The sequence below is a fragment of the Paroedura picta genome, chromosome 18, assembly GCF_049243985.1.
Source record: "Paroedura picta isolate Pp20150507F chromosome 18, Ppicta_v3.0, whole genome shotgun sequence".
In the NCBI taxonomy this organism is placed as follows: Eukaryota; Metazoa; Chordata; class Lepidosauria; order Squamata; family Gekkonidae; genus Paroedura; species Paroedura picta.
In genome coordinates, this window is record NC_135386.1 from 7,791,764 (window position 1) to 7,819,492 (window position 27,729).

A 27,729-nucleotide genomic window follows, 5' to 3' on the forward strand; every position below is an offset into this window, starting at 1 on the left:
AACATGGTGTTCCTACATTGTTCTTACCTAGAATCATTTTCCAAATATTTCTGAAGTCTGCTTTACAACATTAATCTCAGTTTCTTAGCAGAAGTGACTTACTGGCCTGCAAACTCGCCTCACTTGAAGCTATAAGAGCTGTGCTCGCTCTAAACCTGTATTTAAAAAATTAAGTTAACCATATGCTTGTGTTTATATTTCAGGCAACAGCTATGATCTGGAACACCTTGGCTTGAACACCATCATCCTGTGTTATTAATGTCACTGGCCCCTGAGCCTGAAAGTTTGAACTCCAGCGTTTTTGGCAGGCGACCAATACAAAAGTCATGTACGTTTTTGGTTTTGTTAAAATATCTTGACGTAATTTAGTTAAGTTCTGTACCGTTGCCACTTTGAAAGCACTAAAAAAAAAAAATACCCTATTCAAAAATGTATTATTTGCCAAGTCATCGTTTGGAGCAAAAGGGCTGCTATTTGCATACTGGAGTATCACGTTACCAAATCCAGTTCTGGTATTATATTATTGATGTGGCCCTTTGTGGTCTTCTCATAACACAGAAAATGGTGTACGTTGGTTCAGATCTGGGTGTAGTCTGCATGGGGCTTTTTACCCACTGCCAGCTCTAATAAATCCCTCCCGTCTACACTGAATTTGATTTGCATTTTGATTTGGGGCGCTTTAAATTTTCCCTTTGCAACATGCATGACTGATCCAGAGTGACTCTTCCTTTCCCCCATGATATCCAGAAGTGGCTATAACCCTCGATATTTGAAAAACTGGCATCAGTAAGTGTACAGATTTTTGCTTTTTGCAAATTAATTTTCTTCTCCATGCCTCATAGTGAAGAAGTCTTCCCTAATTGGCCAGGGCATCAGTTCAAAGACTTCCTGGTTCCCGATTGAAAGGCTTCCCTTAAAGTGACTGTGCTCCAGAAGCCCTAACTTCTCTCAGCAGAGATTAACCTCTTGGATTTATTTTCCCTCCTCTGCTTTCTCCAATCCTCTTCCCCACCCCCTCTTTCAAGAAAAGAAAGAAAGAGTCTCCTGCTGTACTTGGCTCCCCTCCCCACTCTGAGCTTCCCCAATCAAGTGCAGAACACTTTCAGTTGGGGGCAGGGGGATAGAGAAAGACCCAAGTTCAAACTGATCTGAATTCAGCAGGATCCACAACGGAAAAAACAAAGTAAGTGCAGAATCAGCCCTGGACTCAGGACGGAGCTTTGCCAGTCTCTTAGGTGGAATAGAAGTCTGCGTGAAGGATCTAATGGAATACAGGACAGTTCTCATTTTATTTTTCCCTCTTTTTATTTTAAAAATAAAAAATAAAATGATGCTGCAACCCAACACGGGTCATGCCATGGCATCGCAATCCGCCAGGCCTTTACATCTTTATGGCTTTAACTGTTGGGGGGAAACGAGAAAGATATTTAAAATTAGGCACCTGCATGTAAAGAAACCAGCCAGATTGCACGCCAGCAAGGCTGCAGACTGCAAGCACAGCAAATGGTAAATGATTCTTTCTCACGGTTAAACTGGTGCTACAAGCAAAGATGAGGTTTAAATAAAATCCAAGGTGTTTACGGATCCAAAAAACTGGTACTATGTTATGATCTGGCGAACAGGGCTATTAATTCAAGTATAACAGACATACCTGTGCAGCCGGTTGTTCCTTTTTTGCCGGAATAGCCCACATCACAGTGACAGATAAACGAGCCCTTTGTGTTCTCACAGCTTCCGCTCAAGCAAATGTTTGGGTTCAGCTCACATTCATTAACATCTGGGGGGGGGGGAAATGGGGAGGAGAAACGTGTTTGTAAGACTGAAATCGGCGCTTTGCTTTAGGTACGATGGATGCAAAACGACACACACAAGCAAACCCCCAAAGCCCTTAATGATACGAGATATAAACAAGGAAACAACTATGAAGCTTGTAGAGATTTGCCACATTCGGTCTCTGCTCTTTGCTATTGGGCACACCCAGGAAGGATCAGGTCCAAAAGGTCTCTGCTCTCTGGAAGATCACTAGGAATCCATGTTTTCCTGGAATTAGCCGATCTCAAGGAAAATGTTTGGCGCAAGGTTCAAAAACTATACAGCATCTTGAAAGCCGATAGCAATGGAATGTGTACATAGCTATAAGCTTCTGCAAACTATTGCTTCCTTCAACGTGTGTGGAAAAGTTTATATTTGATCTATAAAACCGAATAAAAGCTAGCCTGCTCAGGAGAGAGAGAACAACTTAGTATAGAGAGAAGCTTTGGGTCTGTTGTTACTTCAGAAGCTTCGGCAAAGTTCCTGTGCAAGTCGTTGAAAATTCGGCAAGAGCAAAAGTCTTCTACCTTACAAAAGTCTTCTACCATTTGGAAAGCTGACCCTGACCTATTATGCACAGCGGCAGATACACTGGGCCGCCTGTGGTTTCTTGCAGTGGGGCAGCGTGCCCCACCACGTCTTGTGTACAAACGGGGGAAGATTTCCCCCACCAGACACGGTCAGTCCCATATTCTGCATGCACACATGCAGCCAAAGCAGAAAGGTTCTGCCATGCTCTGCCGTGTCACAATGCAATCCCACCTTCACGGAAGTAAAACAACCACCCCATTTGGTTCCGCGCCACCATGAAGCGCTGTGGGGCTGAACAGGCTGTTTTCTGTCCCTGCCAGGACACCGTAGGCAGGAGAGGAGACTGGCCTAGAAGGCATAGATCTTCCCTTGTGCACATGGGCCTGGCTCGACATGACCCCCAATGGTGCCCACAGTGAAAAAGGGAAGGCGGAAACATCCCAGTTCCCTTGCTGCAGGACACCCAAGTCCCTAAGGCATGCCAACTCAGAAAACGAACACATTCGGGAAGTGGGTGGAGGAATAAAGATGTTTCATTTGAGAACCGAAATTTCCAGAGTTCCCACTGCCATCTGAAGCAGGGATATAGTGACAATGATGGCAGTGATATTTCCTCATTCATAATGCTAATATTGGAGCAGGGAAGGAAGCTTCCAAGAGCAAAACCGAGCGGGGGATGAAAAATAAACCTCCTCTTCCCTCCCCGTATGAACTTAAGGGAAATCTGGGGCTGCATGCCGTAGACGGAGGACGACCTGTGACCTTTGTCCGAACTGTTTGTGCCGTTCGCCTCCTTCATGTGCGGTCAGATCTTAACAATCTACATCAACTAGTCTTTATATGAAGCAGCAAAAAAGCACAAACTGAGCACTTTGCTTATCTCCCGCATCAGAAACGCTGACGGAGAACGATGGCTTGCTCCTGCATCTTAAAATCACTGCTTCTTTTCCTTCTGACGCTTACGCAAGGTTAGGATAAGAGAGGGTTTATTTTGTTTTTTCACTTGCCTATACAAGTCTTCATGTCCTCAGATGTCATAAAACCATCATAACAAAGGCACCTGTATTCTCCAGGTATGTTAGTGCACTGGCCCCCATCGCAGATGTTAGGATTGTCTTCACACTCGTCGATATCTAGAACGCGAAGGAGGGAAATGTAAGTGCAAAAGTTAATTATCTTTTAGAGCTAGGGAGAGCTTCCTAGATTCAACCTGGTTGAGTGATATCTGTTTTCAAGGAGCTTAAATGCACAATGGCCCTGCCATGTTTGTTTATTTATTATTTATTATTAAACTTTTATACCGCCGTTCCCTTAGGCCAGGGGTAGTCAAACTGCGGCCCTCCAGATGTCCATGGACTACAATTCCCAGAAGCCCCTGCCAGCGAATGCTGGCAGGGGCTTCTGGGAATTGTAGTCCATGGACATCTGGAGGGCCGCAGTTTGACTACCCCTGCCTTAGGCTCACGGCAGTTAACAAGATAAAAATTATAATAAAACCCATCATTAAAACCAATCCACACTATCAACGTCAGGCAACAGGCGAGCACTAACTAACCCCACTAACCCTCCCTCCGCCAAACCGTCCTACGTTAGCCGAGGGACATCAGGTTGCTAATACTGTTAAAAACACCCCGTCTTCCTTTCCATTACTTGCCCTAAGAAAAATTCAGAAATGTATTTATTTTATTTATTCATTTCGATTTTTATACCGCCCTTCCCTACAGCTCTGGGCAGTTTACATAAAACATTTTGAAACATTTACAAAGAACATATAGGCATATCTGGATCTCTTTTGCATTCTTTCATCTATATTATTTTGTGGTAAAATGCAACATTTCAGGCTATGGCGCGTCTGCTTTTTCCGCTGAAAATAGTTTCCCTGAACAGTTTACAATCACTGACAGGGAAACAGGTTACATCAACTTTTTTACGGCTCGCGGCACTGATCCTAAATTCAGGTAGGTGGCCCTGTTGGACTGAAACCTCTAAATAAAACTGGAGACCGACAAAATTAAATTCTGCATGCATCCAAAAGCTTACACCCAGAATAACGTTGTTCTGAATCAATCATAATCATTTTTTTGAACTCATCGTTATAGTCTGAAATACAGCTTTGGCTTTCTTTTTAAAAATCATGCTTTTTGCCCCCATTAAGCTCCAAACCTTTGCTTGGTTACTCAAAGGAAATATTTGCAAAACAAAGAGCTGACTTGGAGGGAGAAGGGTGTAACTAACCAGGAGATGAGTCTATTGTGGATTTTAGGAATTATACAGCTGCAGAGAGCTTAACTCATTTTAGCTACGGTGTCCAAAAGTTTCCTTTTAATTATTCAATGTCTGCGCCACCGGCGCACCAAACAAACAGAAAATGGCTGGTTTTGCAAAGCGATGCATGTAACCTGGAAAACATCTTGTGCTGGCTGGTGCTTGTCTTATTAATCAGCGGCTGCTGTCACACACGATCAGCTGCTTGGAACGGGACCCCCGTCCAAATGCATGTGTCAAACCAAACAATCTGCTGCTTTCCAAAGAAGGCACTTAGCAACGCACGACGTTTTGATTTATCGACTTGAAACATGGTATAGCTCTGCCTTTCAAGGCCTTTTGGTGTAAATGGCTGTAATTCTTCCCTTTCTTTTTTCCTTATACTAAAGTGAATCTGCTACCTGCCAAGTTAATAGACCACTGTGTGCGAAGGATGAAGTGTGCTCTTGTCCATAAAAGCTTCTGCAACAACACACACATTTGTTGTTAAAATGCCTTGTCGTCCTTCTTGCACAGACACCACTCTGGCCATCCCTTTAGATCTGAACGATTGGCACAAATACAGCAAGCGCCATGACACCTAAGAGTAGGTCTCCAACGCATTGGATCCGGAGCATGCGTGGAGTGGTCTGCTGGCCAAGAACTTCCCGTGCTTTCATGACATCTATCCCTTCGCTGGAAACTCAAAACTTGACGGTGTCTCTTATAACAGATTTGGCAGCACTGGGTACAGAATTAGTACATCCAGAGTCTGAACGCTGCATCACCCATTGGCTTAAATACAACCTTAGGTTTCCTAATTTACTGCGGTTGCTAAAAGCCTAGCAAGAACCATTCTTCAGAGATGTCAACTGGTGGCTCTTATTGTGTTATCATGGGAAGGGGACACGTGGGTGGTGGGTGGAAGACACTATTGCTGGCCTCTCAGAAAGGGTGTCCAAATGGGGGATTTCTGCTCATGGGTCACTCATTGTCAAGGTGGAAGGTTGGTTTCCCATCAGTTCTATCCTCAATGTACAGCCATATTTCCCCTCCGCCCCCATTAGAATTTTCACCCTGGTTTCTGGAAAGTGACCTATTTACTTTGATGGGAGAGTGTTAGAGGGTACATCCTGGGACTTGACTGGTGGAAAAACCAGACCATTATTTCAGCAGTGTCATACTCTGCAAGACGTTTACTTTGTCCCTTTGAACTAAACCAGCCATTATCGTGAGCTGCAGCTCTCCACCAATGAAACTGGAGTGGAGCACTGGTGGATCCTGACACACGAGGCTCATGAGATGGATAACTCAAATGATATGTAAGCAGACACATTTCCCCCAAAATCAGAATAGCAGGACACGATTCGGCGGCATCTCAGTGCAAACAAATGCATTTTACCCGTGCAAGTTCTGTGGTCCGGCATCAGCGCAAATCCCTGCCTGCAGCTGCACTCGTAGCTTCCTTCCGAATTCGTACAGAAGGTGTCACAGCCACCGTTCATGATGGTGCATTCATCAATATCTGGGAAGAAGCAAGAAATCGGCAGCGTGAAAAAAAAGGTGTCAAACTAACGCGGCTTTTGCAGCTTGAACTGGTAGTTTGCAAGACGCAATGCTCAAGTTTTCAAAACTAAAGCAGAAGGATTTACTACTCAAACAAGCATCTCTTGCCTCTAGTACATCTGCATCCTGCCTTTCTCCAAAGGACACATGCATGCGAGGTTCCCCCGTCTGCCGTTTTAGCCTCACAACAACCCTGTGCGGGAGGTTAGGCCGAGAGAAGAGAGAAACTAGCCTAAGGACACCAAACGGATATCGTGGCTGCGTGGGAATCTGAGAGTCTTCCTGGGGATGGACTGCAACTAGAAAGTGCTTTTCCTATGTCTGGGTGGTTCCTAGTTCCAGTCCACCCCGGGGAGACTCCCAGATAAGACAGGGATGCATTACCCCCCCCCCCCCGAGAAGTAAATAAAATGCCCAGCAACTGTTTACGTACTCCACACTTTGGCATGGAGAGATTCCCTTCTTGGCATGTCCTACTTAATCAGCTACATTTACTGGTAAAATGTCAGGGACTAAAGCTACTAGACCACAGGCACACAGCAACCCACAACCACAACCCACAACAACCAGTTGTGAAAGCCTTTGACACTTCATTGAAAATAACAGGGTTAACAAACATTCTGTCACTATTTCTCTTCACTGTTTTTTTTTTTTTAACATATCAAATCTTGGGCCTTGAAACCTCAACATTTTAAAGCCAAATTTCTTCCATGACCACAGAAGGCCACCGATCTGGCTGTGGATTGTTTTTAATGTGGTTGAGATGTGATTTACAATACTGGATTTTTACGTTTTAAGGCTGTTTATATTGCAATTTTAAATTCCTGTAAGCCGCCACGAGCTGGCATTGCTAAGAGGGATGGGTTAGAAATTTAAGCCAACAAACAACAACCATTTTTTGTTTACAAAAAGCAAATAAATAAGCACATATTTTAAAAGACAGTACTTCTGAGCATGTACAGAGTATGTACAGAGAACTCCTAATTATGTACAGAGAACTCTTCTGCCAGGTCTTTGGTTGAGGCCAAGGCATGGGAGATCAGAAGGGCCAATCCAGGTTAGATCATTACTGGGGTAGACCCACAGATTACCCCCATGGCACACAGAGAGGGAGCTAGTTGATCTGATAGGTTTTAGCTGCCGGGATATATAATTTTAATGGAGGAAATCAATATTATTATGTATTTTATGTGGGATTTTATTACTATGTAACCTGCTGCGAGCCAGCCTTGCTGATAGGGGCAGGTAATATAATACTAATACTACTAACAATAATGATAAAGAGACACCGGAATACTACTAAGAACTTGTAAGGATCATTCTAAGTTCCCAATAGTATTTTTCCCCCTCCATCTCTTTGGTATTATATGACAATTTTGGACCAACACTAGATAGCACATGCTGCGCCAGTGAGCCCTGAATCCTGTGCTCTTATCTAGTGCTTTCCTTGGCTTCTTTCACCCAGAAGTCACGGATCTAATTACAAATATACCGTTTCCATGCCAGGGAATCTGTCAGGCTCCGTCAGGGCTGAGATAGAACCCAGGGCAGTAGCGCTGTCCACGGTTTCCTTTTCAGGGGTCTCAACCCAAGAAGAACGACAGGGTGGAGCTTTGCTTTCACACGGATCCCTCTCGCCCTCCTGCCGGTCACCTTTCCTTGCTGGCCTTATAAAGGATTTCCTGGGGGTGGGTTAACTCCAGCTTCCCCCAATGCCCTCTCTTCAGGGGCAAGCCCCTGGGGAGTGAAAGGAATCTCAGCTAATGACCTCCCTGGCTGGGCACTCTGTTGTCCCACCCTGAAGTTTTAAGAGGCTGCTCTGGCAGCCTGCCCAGGCCTCAGGAGGCCCCAGATGCTGCTGGCCTCGTCCTCTGGACTGTTCCTGGGTCAGGCTGACGCTCCAGGAGCCTTTCTGGCATGGCTTTTCTCTCATTCCCCTCCCTACGGGCTCCGGCTGGGCCGAACGCCTCAGCAGCTCCCGGGAAAGGGCTTCTCTTCTGGAGCAAGTGAGAATGGGGTCCCCACCCCAACCCCCACCGGAATGTTCCACCGTCTGAAAGAGAATAGAGATAACATGATGTGACTTTGGGCTGATCCTGCATTGAGCAGGGGGTTGGACTAGATGGCCTGTGTGGCCCCTTCCAACTCTATGATTCTATGACTTTAAAACAGGGAAAACAAACTTCTTACCGACACAGGAGAGTTTGTCAGGTGAAGAGTGATATCCAGGGTTGCAGGCACACTGGTACTTCCCAATGAGGTTGACGCAACGCCCGTTTCTGCACAGATTTATGCTCAAGTCACACTCATTAATATCTGTCGGGAGAAAAAAGGGAGGATATTTTCAGTCTGGACTTATTTCAGTCTGGATTTATTTCAGTCTGTCATTATCGCCTCATGCGTGAGTGCAACAGGAGGAGGCGGATCTGTTTCTTTCTACGGCTATAAAGAAACCGGCATAGACAGAAATGAAGATGTGGAAGAGGCAGAAATGCAGAAGGAAATGGAAGGGAAAAGGGGTTTGCTCCTGTCCTAAGTTATAAAACCTAATGGTCAACAACTTGGCTGAGCCCACTAATATCCTCGAGAGCAATATTTTCAGAGTATAAACGTTCAAGAATCAAAGTCAGATCCTGAACCTGAGTCAAGCTGAACTTCCTGCCAGGAGATCTGTACGCCCAATTGAAGATTCTACTATCAGAGAATTTAAAAGGGGGGGAGGGAAGAATTCTTGCGGACCACATTTCACCGGAATCTCAGCTGAGCTGAACGTTTCCAGTTAAAAGGAAACAGTCAATAAGAAACCTTGAGCAGAAAGACAGCACCTGCTAGGCAAGCCCTGGACCATCCTAGAGGTCTATGAAATGGGAATGCAGAAAGCTTAGAATTCAGATGCCTGCTGGCGTGGATGCTTCCCTCCCACCACCACCTTACCTATACAGGCAGAGATGTTTGGAGATATCTGATGGCCAGGGGGACATTCGCATTTGAAGCTCCCTTCAGTGTTGATGCAAATGCCACCTCGGCACAACAGAGGGTTTCTTTCACATTCGTCGATATCTGTGGAAACAACCCCCCAAAAAAGCAACATGTCAAACAGAATATGTGTTACAGGTTAAAATTTCAGCATACAAAAACAGAAACTCTATCTATCTATCTATCTATCTATCTATCTATCTATCTATCTATCTATCCATCTATCTATCTATCTATCTATCTATACTATATAGATATTCATAGACAGATTTAGTTACAGATTTGCACATTTTGGTGCAAATGAGGGGGGCACTTGGTATTTTAGGCTTCTTCCACTTGCAGTGGCTTCTGACAATTAACCATGTTTTATATGGCTCACCCCGCAGTGAGGACATTTCCTAGATTTCTCTCCTAAACCCTTCAACTATTGACACAGGAAACAGGAAACAATCCTGAATTTTTAAGAATTGGCTGCAAGCTATCATGCACACAAGTCTTCTTGAGAAACGAGCGCTGTGTGTGTATTATTTATTTTCTGCTTATAAACTACCTCTCTCCCAAAGGAGGACCCGAAGGAGCTTACATCATTCTCCTCTTGTTTATTCTTACAACCACCCTGTGCAGTAGGTGAGGCTGAGAAAGTGTGGCTGGCCCCAAACTTCCTTGCACACTAGCGGCCCAAAGCCTACCCCGATCCTGTACCACGCTGGCTCTCAGTTGGCGCTAACTATACCAATAAGAAACAAAGGTGCCTTGGTTTAGAGCAGCCTTTTCCAACCTTTTGACCGTGGAGGAGCCCCTGAAATAATTTTTTCAGATTTCTAGCAGCCCTGGAAGTGATGTCAGCTGGCCACGCCCCCCTGCCACACCCCCGGAAATGACATCACTACTCACGCCCTCGGTCCTCCTTTTGCTCTCTCCCCCTGACTTTACTACTACTATGGTGGCTCTGCCTCATGTAGGCCGGAAATAGACAGCCTGCCCCTTCCAACACTGCACCACTTCAGAGCTCCCACGGACCCCCTTCAGAGCTCCTGGAGACCCCCAGGAGTCTACGGACCCCTAGTTAGGAATTCCTGGTTTATCGTGCTGTTCTAGCTTAGCTTTCCTTTTGGTTGCAATTTGTTTCTCAGTCTAGCTCCCCACTCAATTTTTAAAAATCTTAACCATTCAGGTGCCCTCATTTCACAGTTCACATTTTAAAATATATAAATACTGAAAACTGCCCTGCTGCAAAGGGAGGAATATATGAAATCACGATGGGAAGTGGCAAGGCTATTTGGAAGAAGGAAAGGACTGCGCTCTCTTAACAATTAGCATGTATGTGGGTCAGCTTTGTCACCAACCATAAATTTGACACCTAGAAAAACTTAGGAAACCACCATGTCCCCGAGTGACATCATGAAGTATTATAAAAACTATTACTAATCAGAATTAATCAGGGCAAGGGGGACAAATACTGAAACCAGAGAGGGGGGAATTTTGCGGATGAGCTAAGAGCTACAGTCCTTTGTGCGCTGATTCTATGAAGGCACAGTGGAAGTATTCTTGGGGGTGAAACCTAAGTTCTTACCAAGGGACCAAGTCCTCAAATCCAGCTAAAGGAACAACAGTTCCTTTTCATAGCTTTAAAGGGAAAAATCTCAAGCAGGGGAGGGGGAAAACACAGCTGCAGTCCAGCTTGGAATCACAGTCTTTTTGAACAATGCTTAATTCCCCCATCCCCACTGACGGTTTAAGATAAACTCCTGCAATCTATGGAGTTGAACTGACTAATATGGTTTTGTAACTATCTTGGAGCGGCAGGATATAAATCAATGCAAAAATAAATAAGTAAACTGAAACGACCCCAACTCAGCCCCTAGTTTCACATTAGATTTAGGAAACAAAGTGCCACCCTCCTACACACATTCCCTGAACTTCCCCCAGATTCCAGTAAAAATGGAGCCCAGTTACAAACTTGCACAGTTATAGAAGAAGAAGAAGAGTTGGTTCTTAGATGCCACTTTTCTTTACCCGAAGGAGGGTCAAAGGGGCTTACAGTCGCCTTCCCTTTCCTCTCCCCACAACAGACACCCTGTGAGGGAGGTGAGGCTGAGGGAGCCCTGAGATTACTGAAGAAGAAGAGTTGATTCTTATATGCCGCTTTTCTCTACCCGAAGGAGTCTCAAAGTGGCTTACAGTCACCTTCCCTTTCCTCTCCCCACAACAGACACCCTGTGGGGTGGGTGAGGCTGAGAGAGCCCTGATATTACTGTCAAAATAGCTTTCTCAGTGCTGTGGGTAGCCCAAGGTCACCCAGCTGGCTGCATGTGGAGGAGGAGCAAGAAATCAAACCCAACTCTCCAGATTAGAAGTCCACACTCCTAACCACGACGCCAAACTGTCTCTCTGCAACTTCCTACAAGTTTGTTTGTTTTGTTATCCAGTACAAATGTAGCTTGTCTGACCTACCCATACAGTTCTTCATCATCATGAACCCACTCTCATAGCCTTCAAAACATTCGCAGTGGAAATCTCCCGGGGTATTGACGCAGAGCCCTTGGCCACACAGGTCAGGAGAGATGCGACACTCATCGATATCTGCAAACGAAAACAAAATGCCGCTTTAGAGCAGAGCGCAACGCTTAAAATGTCGGGTACGGTGGCAGCGAGGCGCAAGCTCAAGAAGGTTACCTGTGCAGTTCCTCTCCTCCGAATCAAGCGCGAACCCGCTGTCACATTTACATCGGAAACTGCCAATGGTGTTTCTGCATTTCCCGTGGGTGCAAAGACTTGGGATCATCTTACATTCGTTGATATCTAAGAGGGAAAGAAGAAGGCATGTTGGAGGCCTGATTTTGTTAAATGTCAATTCAGGGTACGGTCCTTTTACGGAGCGCAATTTTATTTAAAAGAAACCCTTTTGGTAACTACAGCTCTGGGCTGGATCCGCGTCTCTAGTATTCTCATCAGAGAAATATTTAAGCATCGTGCTCTCCCACTCATTTGAAGACACTCCTATAAAGCACAGAACTTTCCTGTTCTTTCTTCCATGGTACAAGCTGATGGCGCTAGTTTTTCCAGCAACTAACACGCGCTGCTGTTGTCTCAACAAAAAGTTTTGCTAGCCTACAAGGACGAAAAATTGGGAAATCTTATACGCTGGGGTTCGTCTCTGCAAACCACATTGCTCATTCTTCAGCTGTTATTCATAAATGCCTATTTAACTCCATGGGATGTGTTAACTATTGCCCTGGACACTTCAGTTGGATCTTTAGAGAACTTATTGGCTGTCAGTTTCTGATCACTCAAACCTGCCGACAGCTCAGTATTATATGAAGAAGGATATAATACTGGCAGTCTTCAAGAAAAGGTTGAACGGGCAGTCTTCAAGCAAAGGTTGGATGCACACTTCTCTTGGATGCCTTAGGATGCTTAGGGCTGATCCTGCGTTGAGCAGGGGGTTGGACTAGATGGCCTGTATGGCCCCTTCCAACTCTATGATTCTAGGATTCTATGAGCAGGGGGTTGGACTAGATGGCCTGTATGGCCCCTTCCAACTCTATGATTCTAGGATTCTATGAGCAGGGGGTTGGACTAGATGGCCTGTATGGCCCCGGCCCCTAACAACGGTTACAGTGCAACTTCCACATAAGTAATGCCAGGCGTCAAAACCAAACTCTAATTCTTTTGCGGAGCAAACGCAAAGCAGATTTGTTTCTGAGCCTGGAAAAGGCAAAGGCAACTCCACCAGAACGTGCCTAAATATCAGGAACCCCCCTCCCAGGTTACCTTTGAAGAAGGGCTTGCCGTTGATGATCTCTCCTCGGGTCGAAAACCCGGGTCCCCTAGGGCAAAGGGCTTCGTAGTCCGGTGTTGCCTTGGCAGGGCATTCGTCACAGTCAGGACCCCAGGCCGCTCCCACCGAACAGCAGCACGCATCCAGCCGGTGCCGCCCCCCTATCGGCGCTGTGCAGTCTTCATCTTCATGGGTCAAGTAGCAGGTCTCTAAGCGGATATCTGTTCAGGTTATTAATAAACAATAAGTATTAATTAATAAACAAGACACGGGTATCGCAGTAGGAGAGTTGACTGCGGGAAAACGTACAATGCAGGGTTTTAAAAAGTGCCTGCCAGCTGATTTTTTAAAAACCTTCTGCTGAAAGGGGTTTCAAATGTTGTTGGTTTTTATACTTCGCATGCTTGTCGTTTGCTTGCTTTACTGCTTGTTGTCCAGAATCATGAGCTGAATGGGCATGTGCACCCTTGTAAATGGCCCTGTGTCATTTTCCTCTTCTTCTCTGTCATGACCATTGCTCAACTTTGCCTCTTAGAGCTACGCCCAAAAAAAAGGGGGGGGGAATAGACCCTATGCAGGTCAACATGGTTGGCCTGGATATAGGGTTGGGGGTGGGTAGGAGGGTGAGTTGGGGCTGGTGGGGAGGGGGAAGGGAAGGTGGGAGGGTTTTTAAAAATTGCTTTATGGTTTTATTCAAAGTGGGTCGCCGTGATGGTCTGAAGGAGCAGAACAAACCTAGAGTTCAGTGGCACCTTTAAGACCAACACAGTTTTATTCAAGGTGAAACTCATACCTTGAATAAAACTTCCTTAGACTTAAAGGTGCCAATGGACTATAAATTTCTTCTTCTGATTTTATGTATATGATCCTGTTGTGATCCACCATGAGCCAGCTGTACTGAAAAAGGCGGGAATTTGACAACGGATACCCAAAGAATTAATGGAGAATTGATTGATTGATTTAATTCATTAATTTGATTTATTTACCACCGCTCCCGGACTGACAGGCTTGTGGTGGTTTACAATGACAAAACTGAGCCTCCTTTTTAAAAAGTCACATTTTGTAACGGCCAACAGACGCAGAAATTGCAATACGGATAGTTGGTCTTCTCCCACAGTGGTGCATCCTCAGGGATTCTGACTGGGGATTCCCATCCTCAGGGATTCCCACTCACAGAAGAGGACAAGGAAGCTCCTGCATGACATGAGACTCTGAGGGAACACTGGAGTGCATGGTTTAAGCCACAGCACTAGGCCGAAGCCAAACACTTACCAAAACATCTTCTCCCAGTTGTATCCAAAGTCATTCCATTGGGGCACTGGCAAACAAAGGATCCCAAGGTATTGACACAAATGCCATTGGTGCACACTCCGGGAAACACTTCGCATTCATTGACATCTTTAAAAAAAAAGAATACACATTTTAAAATGTCAGTGATGACACGGTCAAGTCTATTTTTTCCACCATGTTCAAACACATGGAAATGAAACGGTCCATGAGCTGTATTCAGAGGGCAAAGAAAAAGCAATGAACTTCAGACTTCAGGCTCCGCCATCCTAAGCAGCTCCACTCAAAATCCTGCCAGGGTCTTCCTCCCAGGAAAGCGTCTTTTAGGATTGCGGTGTTAAGTACACTAGTTCACAAAGGGCAGATTTGGGGATTCTTGGGCATTGGGAGCCCAAGGTACCCCTATGACACATACTAGTGGAAATGCTTGCCATCTTTAGCATTAAACTGGGTTTCCCCAAATGCAGGATTATCTTTGTTTTTCTGCTGCCAGAGAAATACATGGCCTAAAAATAATTTGTTTCCTCTGTACAAGGGCCCTTGTGGCCCTTTCTTGCATACCCAGGGAAGTGCCAATCACCACTTTGGGATCAGGAGGTGAATTTCTTCCAGGCCAGACTGGCCAGGGTTTCTAGGTTCTTTTTTTGGGGGGGGGGGCATTGAATTGGGGTCACTGTGGGTGGGCAGGTAGTTGTGAATTTCCTGCATTGTGCAGGGGGTTGGACTAGATGACCCTAGAGGTACATTCCAACTCTGTGATTCTATACATTGGAAAGGCCAAGGACAATTATTAAAAATTATTATTAAAAAAACAGCACAACATTCGTGTAGTAAGTGGGTTTTGAGCAGACCTACTTATTCAGGGGAGGGGACTTGCAATCCTACTGGAACTAGGAATGTGGCACAAAGATACCACATGTATGTATTGGCAGGAGTTATACCAAGGATCTGAGGTCCCTAGCCTAGTTAAACCGGTGGACGTTTTTGGAATTTGAGAACCGATAGTGAGCACCAGAACAAAACGACTGCCATGCAGAGGGGAGATCAGTCACAAAATGGCCATCGTAAGGGCTGGGCCTACAGAGAAAGACTGGAATCTTCTGCAAAATATTAAAAGGTTCCATGTCAAACACCCTCCAATGATTGCTTTAGGATGCTTAGGGCTGATCCTGCGTTGAGCAGGGGGTTGGACTAGATGGCCTGTATGGCCCCTTCCAACTCTATGATTCTATGATTCTATGACTAGATGGCCTGTGTGGCCCCTTCCAACTCTATGATTCTATGATTCTATGAGCAGGGGGTTGGACTAGATGGCCTGTGTGGCCCCTTCCAACTCTATGATTCTATGATTCTAGGATTCTAGGATTCTAGGATTCTAGGATTCTAGGATTCTAGGATTCTAGGATTCTAGGATTCTAGGATTCTAGGATTCTAGGATTCTAGGATTCTATGATTCTATGAGCAGGGGGTTGGACTAGATGGCCTGTGTGGCCCCTTCCAACTCTATGATTCTATGATGGAGGCAGCTGCTTCCAAATGGCAGCTCATGTCGACTCAAGGGTGACGCTTCCTGAGCTCTTCTGAATTCCTCTTCCTGTTCCAGTGAAGGAAAGTTGGGATTAGCTCCTTGCTTGGAGGAAGTAGAAAGTGGGCGTAAAAATAAACCGTCAGCAAGCACTGCGGTGTAGATGACTGCGCTACATCATTGAGGTTAGTGCCAAACAGGTGCAAAAGTTTATGGAAAAGTCGGATTGCCAGCTTTCCAGTAAGCCACCGTGGTTGTGCTTTTAGCCGGAGCCAATGATATGCAGACGTTATCAAGTGGCAATGTTGATTATGTGGAAAGTTTCATCCACTTCCTTCTGGACCTCCAGCTGCTGTTAAAAGCTGGAGTCAGGAGGTTTCCTTCTGACAAATCCTAGGAACAAGTGACCAGGGTGGGGAAGGTCTCTCTGGGTCCATTTTCCTGCACGGTGTTCTCATAGAACAAAATCTGAGGGGCTTTCTGGCCATCACGAACCAGAGCTATTTAAACAACGAGAAATATTCAGAACGGATCCATAGGAAGCAGTTAGAATCAGACCCCGGGAAAGAGTTCTGAGCTAGAATGGCAGTACTTACACAAATCCCCTTAAACATACTGAAAACCTTGTGTCTACTATCTTGGACAAAGCAATTTTCCATCTCGGCAGCACTGAAAAATGTTCTGAACCCTCCCCTGTGATTTAGAATAGGTGGGGCGACTTTCCCTCCCGTCTCCCGAGGTCAGATAAGTTATGATCAGAGGATCCGTGGCAGGAACGTATCCAAAAAGCACTGGGTCATTATTTGGAAAGCAAGCTATTGTGACTAGGGACCTGGCTTCGGAGAGGAGGAGATGTTCCTTGTCCTTTTTGTTTTGTAAAAAATAAAAATTAAGTCGGCACATATGGGAATCATTTGTTTTTCAAATATTTCAGCTGCTGTGTCATATCAGATTGTTAGTCGCTATGACCCGATACAGTGTGGAGTTCTCTGGGAGTTCAGGGACAAGGAGCAGAGGAGCAGGCAGGAATCTTGCTGCCCTTTAGAGGCTGTGCTTTTATTAGTCAGCCCACCCAGCCCCTGCAGAAGCCCACAGTTCTAACCAAACGCCAGAGCCTCCAGTGGGCAGCAGTGCGAGTAAAAGAGTAAAGCTGCACACCAGGGAAGCACCCATTAAACCCCTCTGACTTAAATCACAGTGGAAGGGATTCCTTCATCCTTTGCTGACTTCCACGCTCTCCCATTTTTCCTGCTCCCCTTCCTCCAGAGCTGTTCACCCTTAGTCTCCTCTATCCCATCACCAAATGTATATCCTTAACACTAGTTCGCTCCCTTATATATTTGGGAAACAGCCTCCTGGGAGGAGACTGTCCAGGGCCCTGACTGTCCAGGTCTACTCTGATTGGTCCTCCCCCTCCAGCTCCCACCCTCCCTCCTTGCCTGCTAGAAGCCTTGTGACTGTGGCCTCCGTTGTCACCCACAAGGAGAGAGGCAGATGGGAGGGAGCCGGGGGGGGGAGGAATTTACAGCCTCCCTGCAGGCCGCAAAGCCCTGTCGCCGGCAGCGGGGGGGGGGGGGGGCTTTCCACTCCACTTTGCGGCCCAAAGGGAGATGCAGCCACCCTCTCACGCCCTCCTGCCTGCCGCCCCTTTCAAAGCCCATTTTTAAAATGGGCTTTGATACTAGTAACATATATTTAATTTCACACAGCCACCTCTTGGTACTCCATCACCAGCCCTCCCTCCACCTCCTCAGTTCAAGGACATTCTCACATCATAGCATGTTAAGTGAGGAAGGCAGAGGAGAAAAGGCAATATTTCGCCTGATTTGATGCATGCCAGCATAGGGATGCCAGCCTCCAGGTAGGACCTAGAGACCCCCCAGAATTACAAGTCATCTCCGGATGACAGAAATCAGTTCCCCTGGACACTTTGGAGGGTGGGCTGTATGAAGTAGTACCCCTCTGGGGTCTACATTTCCCTGATACTTCAGCTTCAAAAAGAGGACAAATTGGGTATTGTGTATGTGTTCACACACTCAGTTCAAAACTTCAACAGCATGCATTCTAACCTGCTATTACTTTGTAATTAAACACACTCTTTATATAAGATTTTGCCCACGGATGCTCCTTTCAGAATAACTAGGAAGCTGTGTGCGAAAATCTCAAAAATCGGTATTTATTGGCCGTTAAAACCGCCTTCTCCTTGGGACTCAAGGCGGTTTCTATACCCAAGTACAAGCAATAACATCCACTTAAATAAAACATTAATCCCATAAAAATCGCACCATACCCATGGCTCTTATGACAAGTTAATATTCACTTCCACAACGCATTTAAGAGGCAGACTCCAGTAAAACTCAAATTGGCCAGCTAACAGGATATGTAAAAGACTGTAGCAATGACCTAACTTGGCAGGACACCGGGAGATCTGTGTCAGGCACTACCACTCTCTTTAAAGTCTCTTACCAGACACATCTGGAGCAAGACCGTGGAAGGAAGAAAGTCGGGTTTCTAAGCCTTCCCCCAACACACGCACACACAAGATTTCCTGATCTAAAATGACCTCCAGAAGAGGTGCTATTTTCCTCATTAGGAAAACATACATGTCCTGGTATCAATATGGGCTAGTTTTCATAATGGGGAAAATACCATCCCTCCAGGATCAGGGAAATGGCACGAAGGGGAAAGGTTTAACTCCCCAGCGCTAAGGTCCCCATTCAAAACAGGCCCCACATACTTGGCATGCAACACTTTAAATGCAGTACCCTCCTGCGTCTTATCTAATTAGGCACTCAGATATTGGTGAGAATTACTTTTTTTGCAGCTGTACTTTGAACACTGCTAAACACTAATAATGACATGTAGCACAGATCTGTGGATGTGCACATCCGCAGATTGGGGCTATGTAGAGCACCTAATAATGAGGCTAAGAGCTGAAACAACAACAAGAGGGAGAAGAGAGTTAAAAATCCTCAGGAGACAGTATGAGCCAGGCCAGCAGGTTTTGAGCCTGTGATTGGTTCATTCAGTCTAGTGAGGATTTTTAACTCTTCCCTCCCTGTTGCTTTTGTTTCAGCACTTAGAGTCTCATTTTCTAGGTGCAAACTTGTGGAAGTCACTCTGGGTTGAGCATGCCTGGATTTGTTCTGGGCTCAGCACCATGGCGTAGGACACTGGGAGCCATGCTGGGCTCAGAGTTTAAGATGGGTGAGGGGGTCTGGAGCTGTGACAGGTGGGGGGGGAGGGATATGGGATTCTCCCCCCATCAATGTCACAAGATTCCCATTTGTCCTGCTCTAAATCTTAAGAACCTAATGGAAGGGCTATAAAAGCGTTCGGGGGCCCTAAGGTCTTCCACAGAAGCGTAACGAATATCACTGGCATTTTCCATCTCCTATAACCGAGACTAGCTCGATCTTGTAAGAGCTCAGAAGTGTCATACTGTGGATAGAGATAACCAAGGAAGGACAGGGCTGCCATGCAGTGGAAGGAATCACAAACCCCCTCTGCTAATCTTTTGTCTTTAAAATCCCATGAGATGGGGAGTTTCCTGCGGTCGCCATGAGTTGGTTGGAACTCGATGGCACACTTTACATTCTTCACAACACATTTCAAGGCAACAGCACATACCTTCGCACAGGGTCCCTCTTATCCTCGAGTATCCCTTTAAACATATTGGGTCTAGAAAAGAAAAGCAAAATGACACCAAAGCTAGGACTTGTTTCATTGAACACGGAAATGCATTCGACACACAAATAGCAGCAGGGTGCGCATATGGTGCGCATGTGCAGAAGGGTCAACTTGAGGCTCTCTGGTCCCATTCCCTGACCTTCCATAAACTGTACATGCATGAGCTCTTAAAGCATATGCATCAGTGCCTATCCAATTCTCATCTTAGTTTTACGGTAACTTATCGCCTGTGCTAATTTCCTAAGTAAAGAGAATTCCGTTTGGATGTAGTGTGACTGGAGGAACATACTAGCGAAAATGGACAGCTATCTTGCCTATATTTCACATATATGTTATTTTGTTACATGAGATAGCAATCCTTGTCCTTTCTTTTAGCCTCATTGCACTTTTAGTGGGGCTTCAAAAACTTTCCCAAAACTGTGATAAGTAGTGTCTATAGGAACTAAATATTATCTGCTAAAGAAAAATGAGCATTCTAAGCCATCCAAATTCTGCGCCAAAAATGGTGAATCCTGCAATGTGTATTTATTATCATTATCATTCTCATTATTATTTAAATTTCTATACTGCGCTCCCAATATGGCTCAGGACGGCGTACAAAGTGGATTAAAATTAACAATAAATTGAAACAGCATAAAACCAAGTAATAACATAAGCAATAAATTAGCAGCATAAACTTAGTAAGTCTCCAGACTTACTGTCACTCTGTGGAGTGTGTAAATTATTTCAGTACAGTCTATGGAGGTTCCTCTTTTGCATGCTATATTATAGTTTTACTAGATTCAAGCGGGTAGCCGTGTTGGTCTGAAGTAGCACAACAAAATTTGAGTCCAATGGCACTTTTAATGCATGTCTGAGGGATTGTGAGTGCACATGAAAGCTCACGCCTTGAATAAATCTTTGTTGGCCTTAAAGGTGCCATTGGACTCTGATTTTGTTACAGTTTTGCTCTTAAGGGGAAGGGATCAAAGTTTTAAGAAGTGTGGGTGCCTGGGGGGGGGGGCGGAGGTGTCAAACTGACCACCAAAAAGGTTAGGCAGGGGACAAATGGGAACTGCATGAAGAAAAGCCCTGGGGCAGCTGTAGTGAAGAGGCAAATTACCTGCAGTTATCAAGGGCAGGATTATCCCACAGGTTTCATTTAGGGCAGGCATTTGGATTAACAGGGTCTCCGAAAGTTCTTGACTGCCCACTTCAATTTTGACCCCAGGTAGCGGATATACTAAGCTGTGTGGCAGGGACCGTGCTGTAACTGGAGTTTGTGCAGCAGTCTTGGGAGTTCAGGGCCAGGATTCAACTTTTTCATTTACTGAAAGACGATTCCTTTAGAAGTGCTTGGGGGGAAAGTGTGAATAATCTATTAGAGTCTCTTGGCTTCTCTCCAGCTGTGGAACAATGTCTGAGTCCAATGGCACCCTTAAGACAAACCAAGTTGTATTCTAGCTTTCATGTGCACACACACTTCCTCGGGCACTGCGTTATATCCAAGGTGTACGTGGCTGGACAGATCCTTATCCTGGATGCTTTCGGCTGATCCTGAATTGAGCGGGGGAGGGGGGGGTTGTCTGGCCCCTTCCCACTCTAGGATTCTATGATTCTATTTCACACCAACATGGCTACCCATTTGAATCTATCGCCTGCTGTGGTTACAGATAGCTATTCTGAAGTTCTAAGGCTGATCAGGAAGAGGGTGGGGGATTAAAGGTAAAGATATCCCCTGTGCAAGCACCGAGTCATGTCTGACCCTTGGGGTGATGCCCTCCAGCGTTTTCATGGCAGACTCAATACGGGGTGGTTTGCCAGTGCCTTCCCCAGTCATGACCATTTACCCCCCAGCAAGCTGGGTACTGGGTGGGGGGTTACGGGAGTGAAAAAAACCTGAGGTTCAGCCCTGAGGCTTGAAAATCTTATTCAACCACTCCTGAGTCAGCTGCTGCCAGCCTGAGTAGACAATACCAACTTGGAGGGAGAAGGGAGGGAATAGTCTGATTCACTATAAAGCGGTTTCATGTGTTCACCCCTGGGATCCTTTTGAATGAAGGGCAGGATAAAAACAATATTAAATAAATTAAGTAACAGAAGAATCATAGCTGGAAGACTCCAAATTTCCTGGCACTCTCCTGTTGTGGCTCTATCAAAAAAATATGGACCCAGTGAGGTCTGACCCAGCCCTGTAGCTTCTCCAAATTATGCTCTGGGAAATTCTGCTTTATGAGGTCCTTTTCTCCTACTGGTCCAAGCAATCCTTAAAGAACAATTGGCCAGGACTAAAGCCTAAAAAAAAAAAGACGCTTGCTCCTGGGGAGGAAAGCTATGGCAAATCTAGACAGCATCCTAAAAAGCAGAGACATCACGCTGTCAACAAAAGTGTGTCTAGTCAAGGCTATGGTCTTCCCAGTTGCAATGTATGGCTGCGAAAGTTGGACCATGAGGAAGGCCGAGCGTCAAAGAATTGAGGCTTTTGAACTCTGGTGCTGGAGAAGACTCTTGCGAGTCCCTTGGACTGCAAGGCGAACAAACCGGTCAGTCCTAGAGGAGATCAGCCCGGACTGCTCCTTAGAAGGCCAGATCCTGAAGATGAAACTCAAATACTTTGGCCACCTCATGAGAAGGAAGGACTCCCTGGAGAAGAGCCTAATGCTGGGAGCGATCGAGGGCAAAAGAAGAAGGGGACGACAGAGAATGAGGTGGCTGGATGGAGTCACTGAAGCAAACTTAAAAGGACTCTGGGGAATGGTAGAGGACAGGAAGGCCTGGAGGGTCATTGTCCACGGGGTCGCGATGGGTTGGACACGACCTAACAACAACAAAGCCAACAGCCTTACCTCGTTCACAGGGGACACAGGGACTGCCCCAAGCAGCGCCGAGTGAGGAACAGCACTGGGATTTCAACGTGGCCCCATTGATGTTGATTTCACACCTTCCGTTCACAATGGTCTTCCAGCAAGTGCCTTTAACCGTCTCTATTAGAACCGGAAAAGGAAAACAGTCATTGCCATCGGCTTGGAGCGATATATTATGAGACTCCATTGGGCAGCTGTACTGCCTACCGATCGAATACTGGGTCAAGTTTAAGATACCGGTGCTCAACCTGCAAGGCCATACGCGGTCAGAGTCCTGGGTACATTATATAGCTAAAAACTTGGGAGTCACGAACCTTGCTAGGGAACAAAAAAAAGGAATGTGGCTCAAAAGAATACATTACCGATGCAGACGGTTTTTGTTGCGTCCAAAGAACTTTCAGGGGAACATTCGCAGACAAATGATCCAGCAGTGTTCCTGCACACTCCATTAACACACGGGCTGGATTCACACTCATCGATATCTGCAATAAGGTAAACAATGGGAATGATTGGCCAGTGGAGGAAACAGAGCTTTCAGATGTTTTCCTTCAGTCGGGTTATATAAACGACAGAATCCTCCTTTGAAGTCAAGACTTTCCTTTCGAAACATCCACGTGGGGAGGCCCTAATGCCCGGCTTCTCTGGCTCCTGTATTCTGGCATAAGATCGCCACAACCTCTAGGAACTGCTTTGAAAATTTAGAACAGCCAGAAGAAGGAGAAGGAGAAGGAGAAGGAGAAGGAGAAGGAGGAGGAGGAGGAGGAGGAGGAGGAGGAGGAGGAGGAGGAGGAGGAGGAGGAGAAGGAGAAGGAGAAGGAGAAGGAGAAGGAGAAGGAGAAGGAGAAGGAGAAGGAGAAGGAGAAGGAGAAGGAGAAGGAGGAGAAGAAGAAGAAGATTTCCCTTTCCTCTCCCCACCACAAACACCCTGTGAGAAAGGTGAGGCTGAGAGAGCCCTGAGATTACTGCTCGGTCAGAACAGCTTTATCAGTGCTGGGGCAAGCCCAAGGTCACCCAGCTGGCTGCATGTGGGGGAGGAGTGGGGAACCAGACTAGGCTTGCCAGAAGTCCACACTCCTAACCAGTACACCAAGCTGGCTACAATGTCACAGGATGTTTTGTTTACCTTCACATGTCTGTAGATCAGGCTTGAACACAAATCCTTTTGGGCAGGTGCAGCTGAAACTTCCAGGAGTGTTTCTGCATTGGCCATTATCACAAAGCAGAGTGTTCAGGGCGCATTCATCGATGTCTGCAAGGAAAAACAGGAGAGTCATTTGAGGTAGCAAAAGAGGAATCTTTTTTTAACTTCTGGAAAAGATGCAGGGAAGAGGAAGCCTCATGTTTTGTCGCTGAGCAATATTTGAGTCTAGTAACACTTTAAATACCAACAGAGCTCTTCAGGAATATAGATTCTTGTGGGTAGCTATCTTAAACTGAAGCAACAGAATGACGTTTGAGTCTAGTGACACTTTTAACACCAACAAAATTTAATTCTGGGTATAAGCTTTTGTGTGCATGAACATAAAATAAAGACGTATTCACACTTTAAACACTAAAAATGTTTTCCAGAAAGATAGATTCAGGTGGTTAGCTGTTAAATCCATGGGTTCAGAGGTGGACATGTACGCTGGCAGTGATTTGATCCTTTTATTAAGACCTCAGCATGGTACAAGAAGTACTGAACTGAACCAAAGAGCCCCCCAGAAAACCCCAACATGAGAAAAACAATGGATTTTACTGCTAGTGCATGCTATTGGTCAGTTCCAGCTTAAACCGACTGGATCTGGCAGCCAGGATCTGGCCACACATTAGTCAATTACATTGTAAACTACGATCCTGCCTTGAATCTCAAGCTCAATCCTCAACAGGTCTAAAGGCACAACAGTAGCCATGTTGCTCTGAAGCAATACAACAAAATTTGAGTTCCACAAAGTTTAGTTCAGGATATAAGCTTTCCTGTGAATGCACATTCGTTCAAGTGTTTCATGTTCATGCACAGAAAAGCTTATTCCCAGAATAAAACTTTGTTGGTCTTAAAAGTGCCACGGGACTCAAACTTTGATCTAATGTTTTCCAGAGCATAAGCTTCCATGGGACAAAGCTCACTCACAACAACCTACTCCCCGAAAAATATTGCCGTTCTTTAAGATGCTACTGGACTAAAATCTTGTTTTGCTAATACAGGCTAACACCTAAAGCCTTGTTTTCCTACTGGGGATGCTTCCCTATGTGTGAAGGTCCTGATGGAGGGAACATTGGTGCATTCATGGAAGAGGATGGGCTCTTTGAAGAGGTAATAGCTAAATGGTACATCCTGGTTGAGAACCAATTTATCTCTAAATGCCAGTGGGTAGAGTTTGGAGGGGAAAGGGTGTTTCCGGGATGCTGGCCCTGTGGAAAACGGGACATGGATCTTTGGTTTGAAGCAACAAGGTTGTCCTAATTTTCTTATAAATGCACCATCTCAGAATACATTAGACAGGAAGATGGAAAACTTCATACCGATGCAGTTTTTCCCAGTTGTATCCACTTCGTACCCAGCATTGCAGATGCATTTGTACGTTCCACGAAGATTTTCACACTGCCCGTTCGGACAGATGTCAGGATCCAGTGCGCATTCATTAATATCTATTTGGAAAGGGGTTGAGAGGAAAACAAAGGTCAGGTTTAATTTGTGACCCTTCCCAGACAATAAAAAATGCTCATTTAAGATGAAACTGCACCCAACTCTGGAGTCCTGTGATTACAAATTCAAGCACAATGTTTGTCTCTGAAGAGTAGATGCAAAGGGGGGGAAGGCACAATGCTGGGCAAGGGAGAGGAAACTCTCCCTCCTATAGTTTTCACCAATCAAAAATACCCAGAGGTATCTGGAGCTCAAGGTGGGGGACTCTTTTTCAGTAGAGGCACCAAAGGTTCTCCTCAAAATCCCAAGTTTCAAAAAGATTGAATTAGGGGGGTCCAATTCTGTGGGCTGCCTAAGAAGATGCCCCCATCCTCTACTGCTTTCAACAGAAGAGGAAAGAGGCATTAAAAGGCAATGTGATCCGTTTAAATGCCTTTTGCAAGTTGCACGTGAACTCCAAATGTCTTTAAAGGGCTCACTGTCCCTTAAATCATCTCTTGCAAGCAGCAAGTTCACCCTGAAGGCTTTTAAAGGGGATGCAATCCCTTTAAAAATATTTGGGGGCAGCTGTTTTGGATAGCCAGATCTATATCCATCTGAAAAAAGAGCTGAAACATGCCAATAAGCTTTAGAGACATTCTCTCATAGACGTGTCTAGTTGTAGAACAAAACTATTTAACTGCCTTTCTTCATCCTAAGACAATCTTAGATATGCCCTCTGTTCTTATATAGGGCTCTCCCCAAAAGCATTCCCCAGCAGCGGTAACATGCATGAGTTTTATATGACTTGACTGTACTTACCAGTTCCTATTGCTGTCATGCCGGGGCCACTGCTACAAAGACCATGATATTCATCTGAAATCAAAAGAGCGATACTTTAATAGACATATGTAATCATGTCAATATTAGGCCCTCTAGAGCAGGGGTAGTCAACCTGTGGTCCTCCAGATGTCCATGACCTACAATTCCCATTAGCCCCTGCCAGCAAACGCCAGCAAATTGTAGTCCATGGACCTCTGGAGGACCACAGGTTGACTAACCCTAATCTAGAGGTCTAGAATCCCTTTGAAGAACTCTGATCTCTCCCCCCTCTCTCTTAAAAAAATCATTAAGAAGCTAGCTCAGTAGGAATCATGGCAAGGTGGTCATTTAAGAGCTCAGTAACCAGTATGGAGGCAAACAGGCAAACTGCTCTTCCTTCTGAAAGGTGATACAATGGATGTGCAGTTCCTGAAAAGGGAGCCTCTCCTCTTTTCCTCCGCCCAAATCAAAAGCCGAAAGCTGTCCTGTATTTTACCCTCCATGAGCTGGCATCTTCAACAATAGGAGAGGTGCGCAAAAGAGGCCAGGAGAAATTGCTTCCACATGTGTAAATGTTCTGTTAAATTAATTCAAATACAAAACAGAAGTCAATGGCGCCGGGCCATTTACATTTACAAAACGGTTTCGCTCTACTGTGCAGCTACAAAAGGGAGAGCCGAGAGGGCAGCAGAAGTTACTGGAAAGGCCTTTTTCCGGCTCCGATAACTTCCCCAGCATTTCTGTTGCTATCCAGACTAACGTGGCATACTGGAAAAGAGCAGGCAGCACTTCCTCTTTGGAGCTTGAACATCAGCGAAAGCTGGTTTAATTGGCACTGAGTGATCACACCACTTATATGTCTCTTCTTTCCCAGAGCCAATTAAAACAAAGATTAAAAATGTATAAACTTCGCAAGGAATCTTTTCCCTAAAAACTAGGGAGCCAGTGTCTGGGCTAGACATTCCAGAATATTGTGTTTTCTTGGAAGATTTGGCCAAGGACACCGGTGCATTTTTTAAAACCACAACTTCCAATTTTTTTTTTAAAAAATCATTTTTTTTGTATCTACAAATTGCAAAACATAAATGTGAGTCTTACAGATATTATTTGTGTTCCCAAAGCCCTCGGCTCATGCCGTGTCCCTAACATAAAAAACTGGAACTGTGAAATGCCACTTGTGACTAAGGACAAGAGTCTTAGTTAACTGAACGCCTGAGATACATTTTGGTGGTCTCCTCACACGACTTCCTCCAACTTAAGCAGCAGTTCTGGCAGAAAGAGAGCCACTTAACTTGGAGGAGATCTCCTGAGGCTGGAGGAAGGTTTCAAACTTTGCTCGGCCTAGGGAATAGATACAGGATACCAAGCTACAGGTGCCAGCCTCCAGGTAGGACCTGGGGATTCTGTGAAATTAGGACTCATCTCCAGACTACAGAGATCAGATTCCATGGGGGGAAATGGCCACATCGGAGGGTGGATTTTTGGCCATTGTACCCCACTGTGGTCCTTGTCCTCTCCAGGCTCCACCCTCAACCTCCAGGAGTTTTCCAACCTGGAGATGGCAACCCCATTCCCTCACCCCCACACACAGACACACTAATGGCCAAGGGGCACCCATCTGTGCTATTCCAAGCAGAGATTTCTCCTCAGAATACAGCAAGTGTGAACATCCACCAAATTTGAGGAATGCATTGTGGGAGGTGAAACCTCATGGGGATGCCAGATTTGACATTCCTTTAGGAATGCGGTGGGTTGGATTCAGATTAAACTGGAACTTTCCATTGATTCCTTTTTCCTGCTACAAGACCCCCCCCCTCCCCACCACCACCACATCCCCGATCCCCAGAAGCACAATTTTGGGAGATGGTTGGGCTACAGTGGGAGGGAGAGGCAGGAAATTGAGTCTGGATACAACCCGATATATACAAATTCCCGCCCCTTCCCCCAATCTGCAGGTGAATTACACCGTGGGAATTTGCACTATAGAAGTTTATTTTATTTTATTTATTTATAGTTGGATTTGTATGACCGCCACTCCCAAAGCTGG

The 27,729-nt window shown here is 45.5% G+C and overlaps 1 protein-coding gene across 1 annotated transcript in view; it reads right to left on the bottom strand.

Moving 5' to 3' along the window:
• The window catches only part of FBN1 (fibrillin 1), a 172,795-nt gene that overhangs the window by 56,454 nt on the left and 88,612 nt on the right, over positions 1 to 27,729 (bottom strand). The window contains exons 18-32 of the mRNA XM_077317419.1: positions 25,683 to 25,736; positions 24,758 to 24,883; positions 23,379 to 23,504; positions 22,618 to 22,737; positions 22,238 to 22,375; positions 19,353 to 19,403; positions 14,183 to 14,308; positions 12,904 to 13,131; positions 11,806 to 11,931; positions 11,584 to 11,712; positions 9,088 to 9,213; positions 8,344 to 8,469; positions 5,990 to 6,112; positions 3,351 to 3,476; positions 1,652 to 1,777 (exon numbers count right to left, since the gene is read on the bottom strand). Coding sequence (XP_077173534.1) covers positions 1,652 to 1,777; positions 3,351 to 3,476; positions 5,990 to 6,112; positions 8,344 to 8,469; positions 9,088 to 9,213; positions 11,584 to 11,712; positions 11,806 to 11,931; positions 12,904 to 13,131; positions 14,183 to 14,308; positions 19,353 to 19,403; positions 22,238 to 22,375; positions 22,618 to 22,737; positions 23,379 to 23,504; positions 24,758 to 24,883; positions 25,683 to 25,736 — 1,851 coding nt within the window. The remainder of the gene's footprint in view (positions 1 to 1,651; positions 1,778 to 3,350; positions 3,477 to 5,989; positions 6,113 to 8,343; positions 8,470 to 9,087; positions 9,214 to 11,583; positions 11,713 to 11,805; positions 11,932 to 12,903; positions 13,132 to 14,182; positions 14,309 to 19,352; positions 19,404 to 22,237; positions 22,376 to 22,617; positions 22,738 to 23,378; positions 23,505 to 24,757; positions 24,884 to 25,682; positions 25,737 to 27,729) is intronic.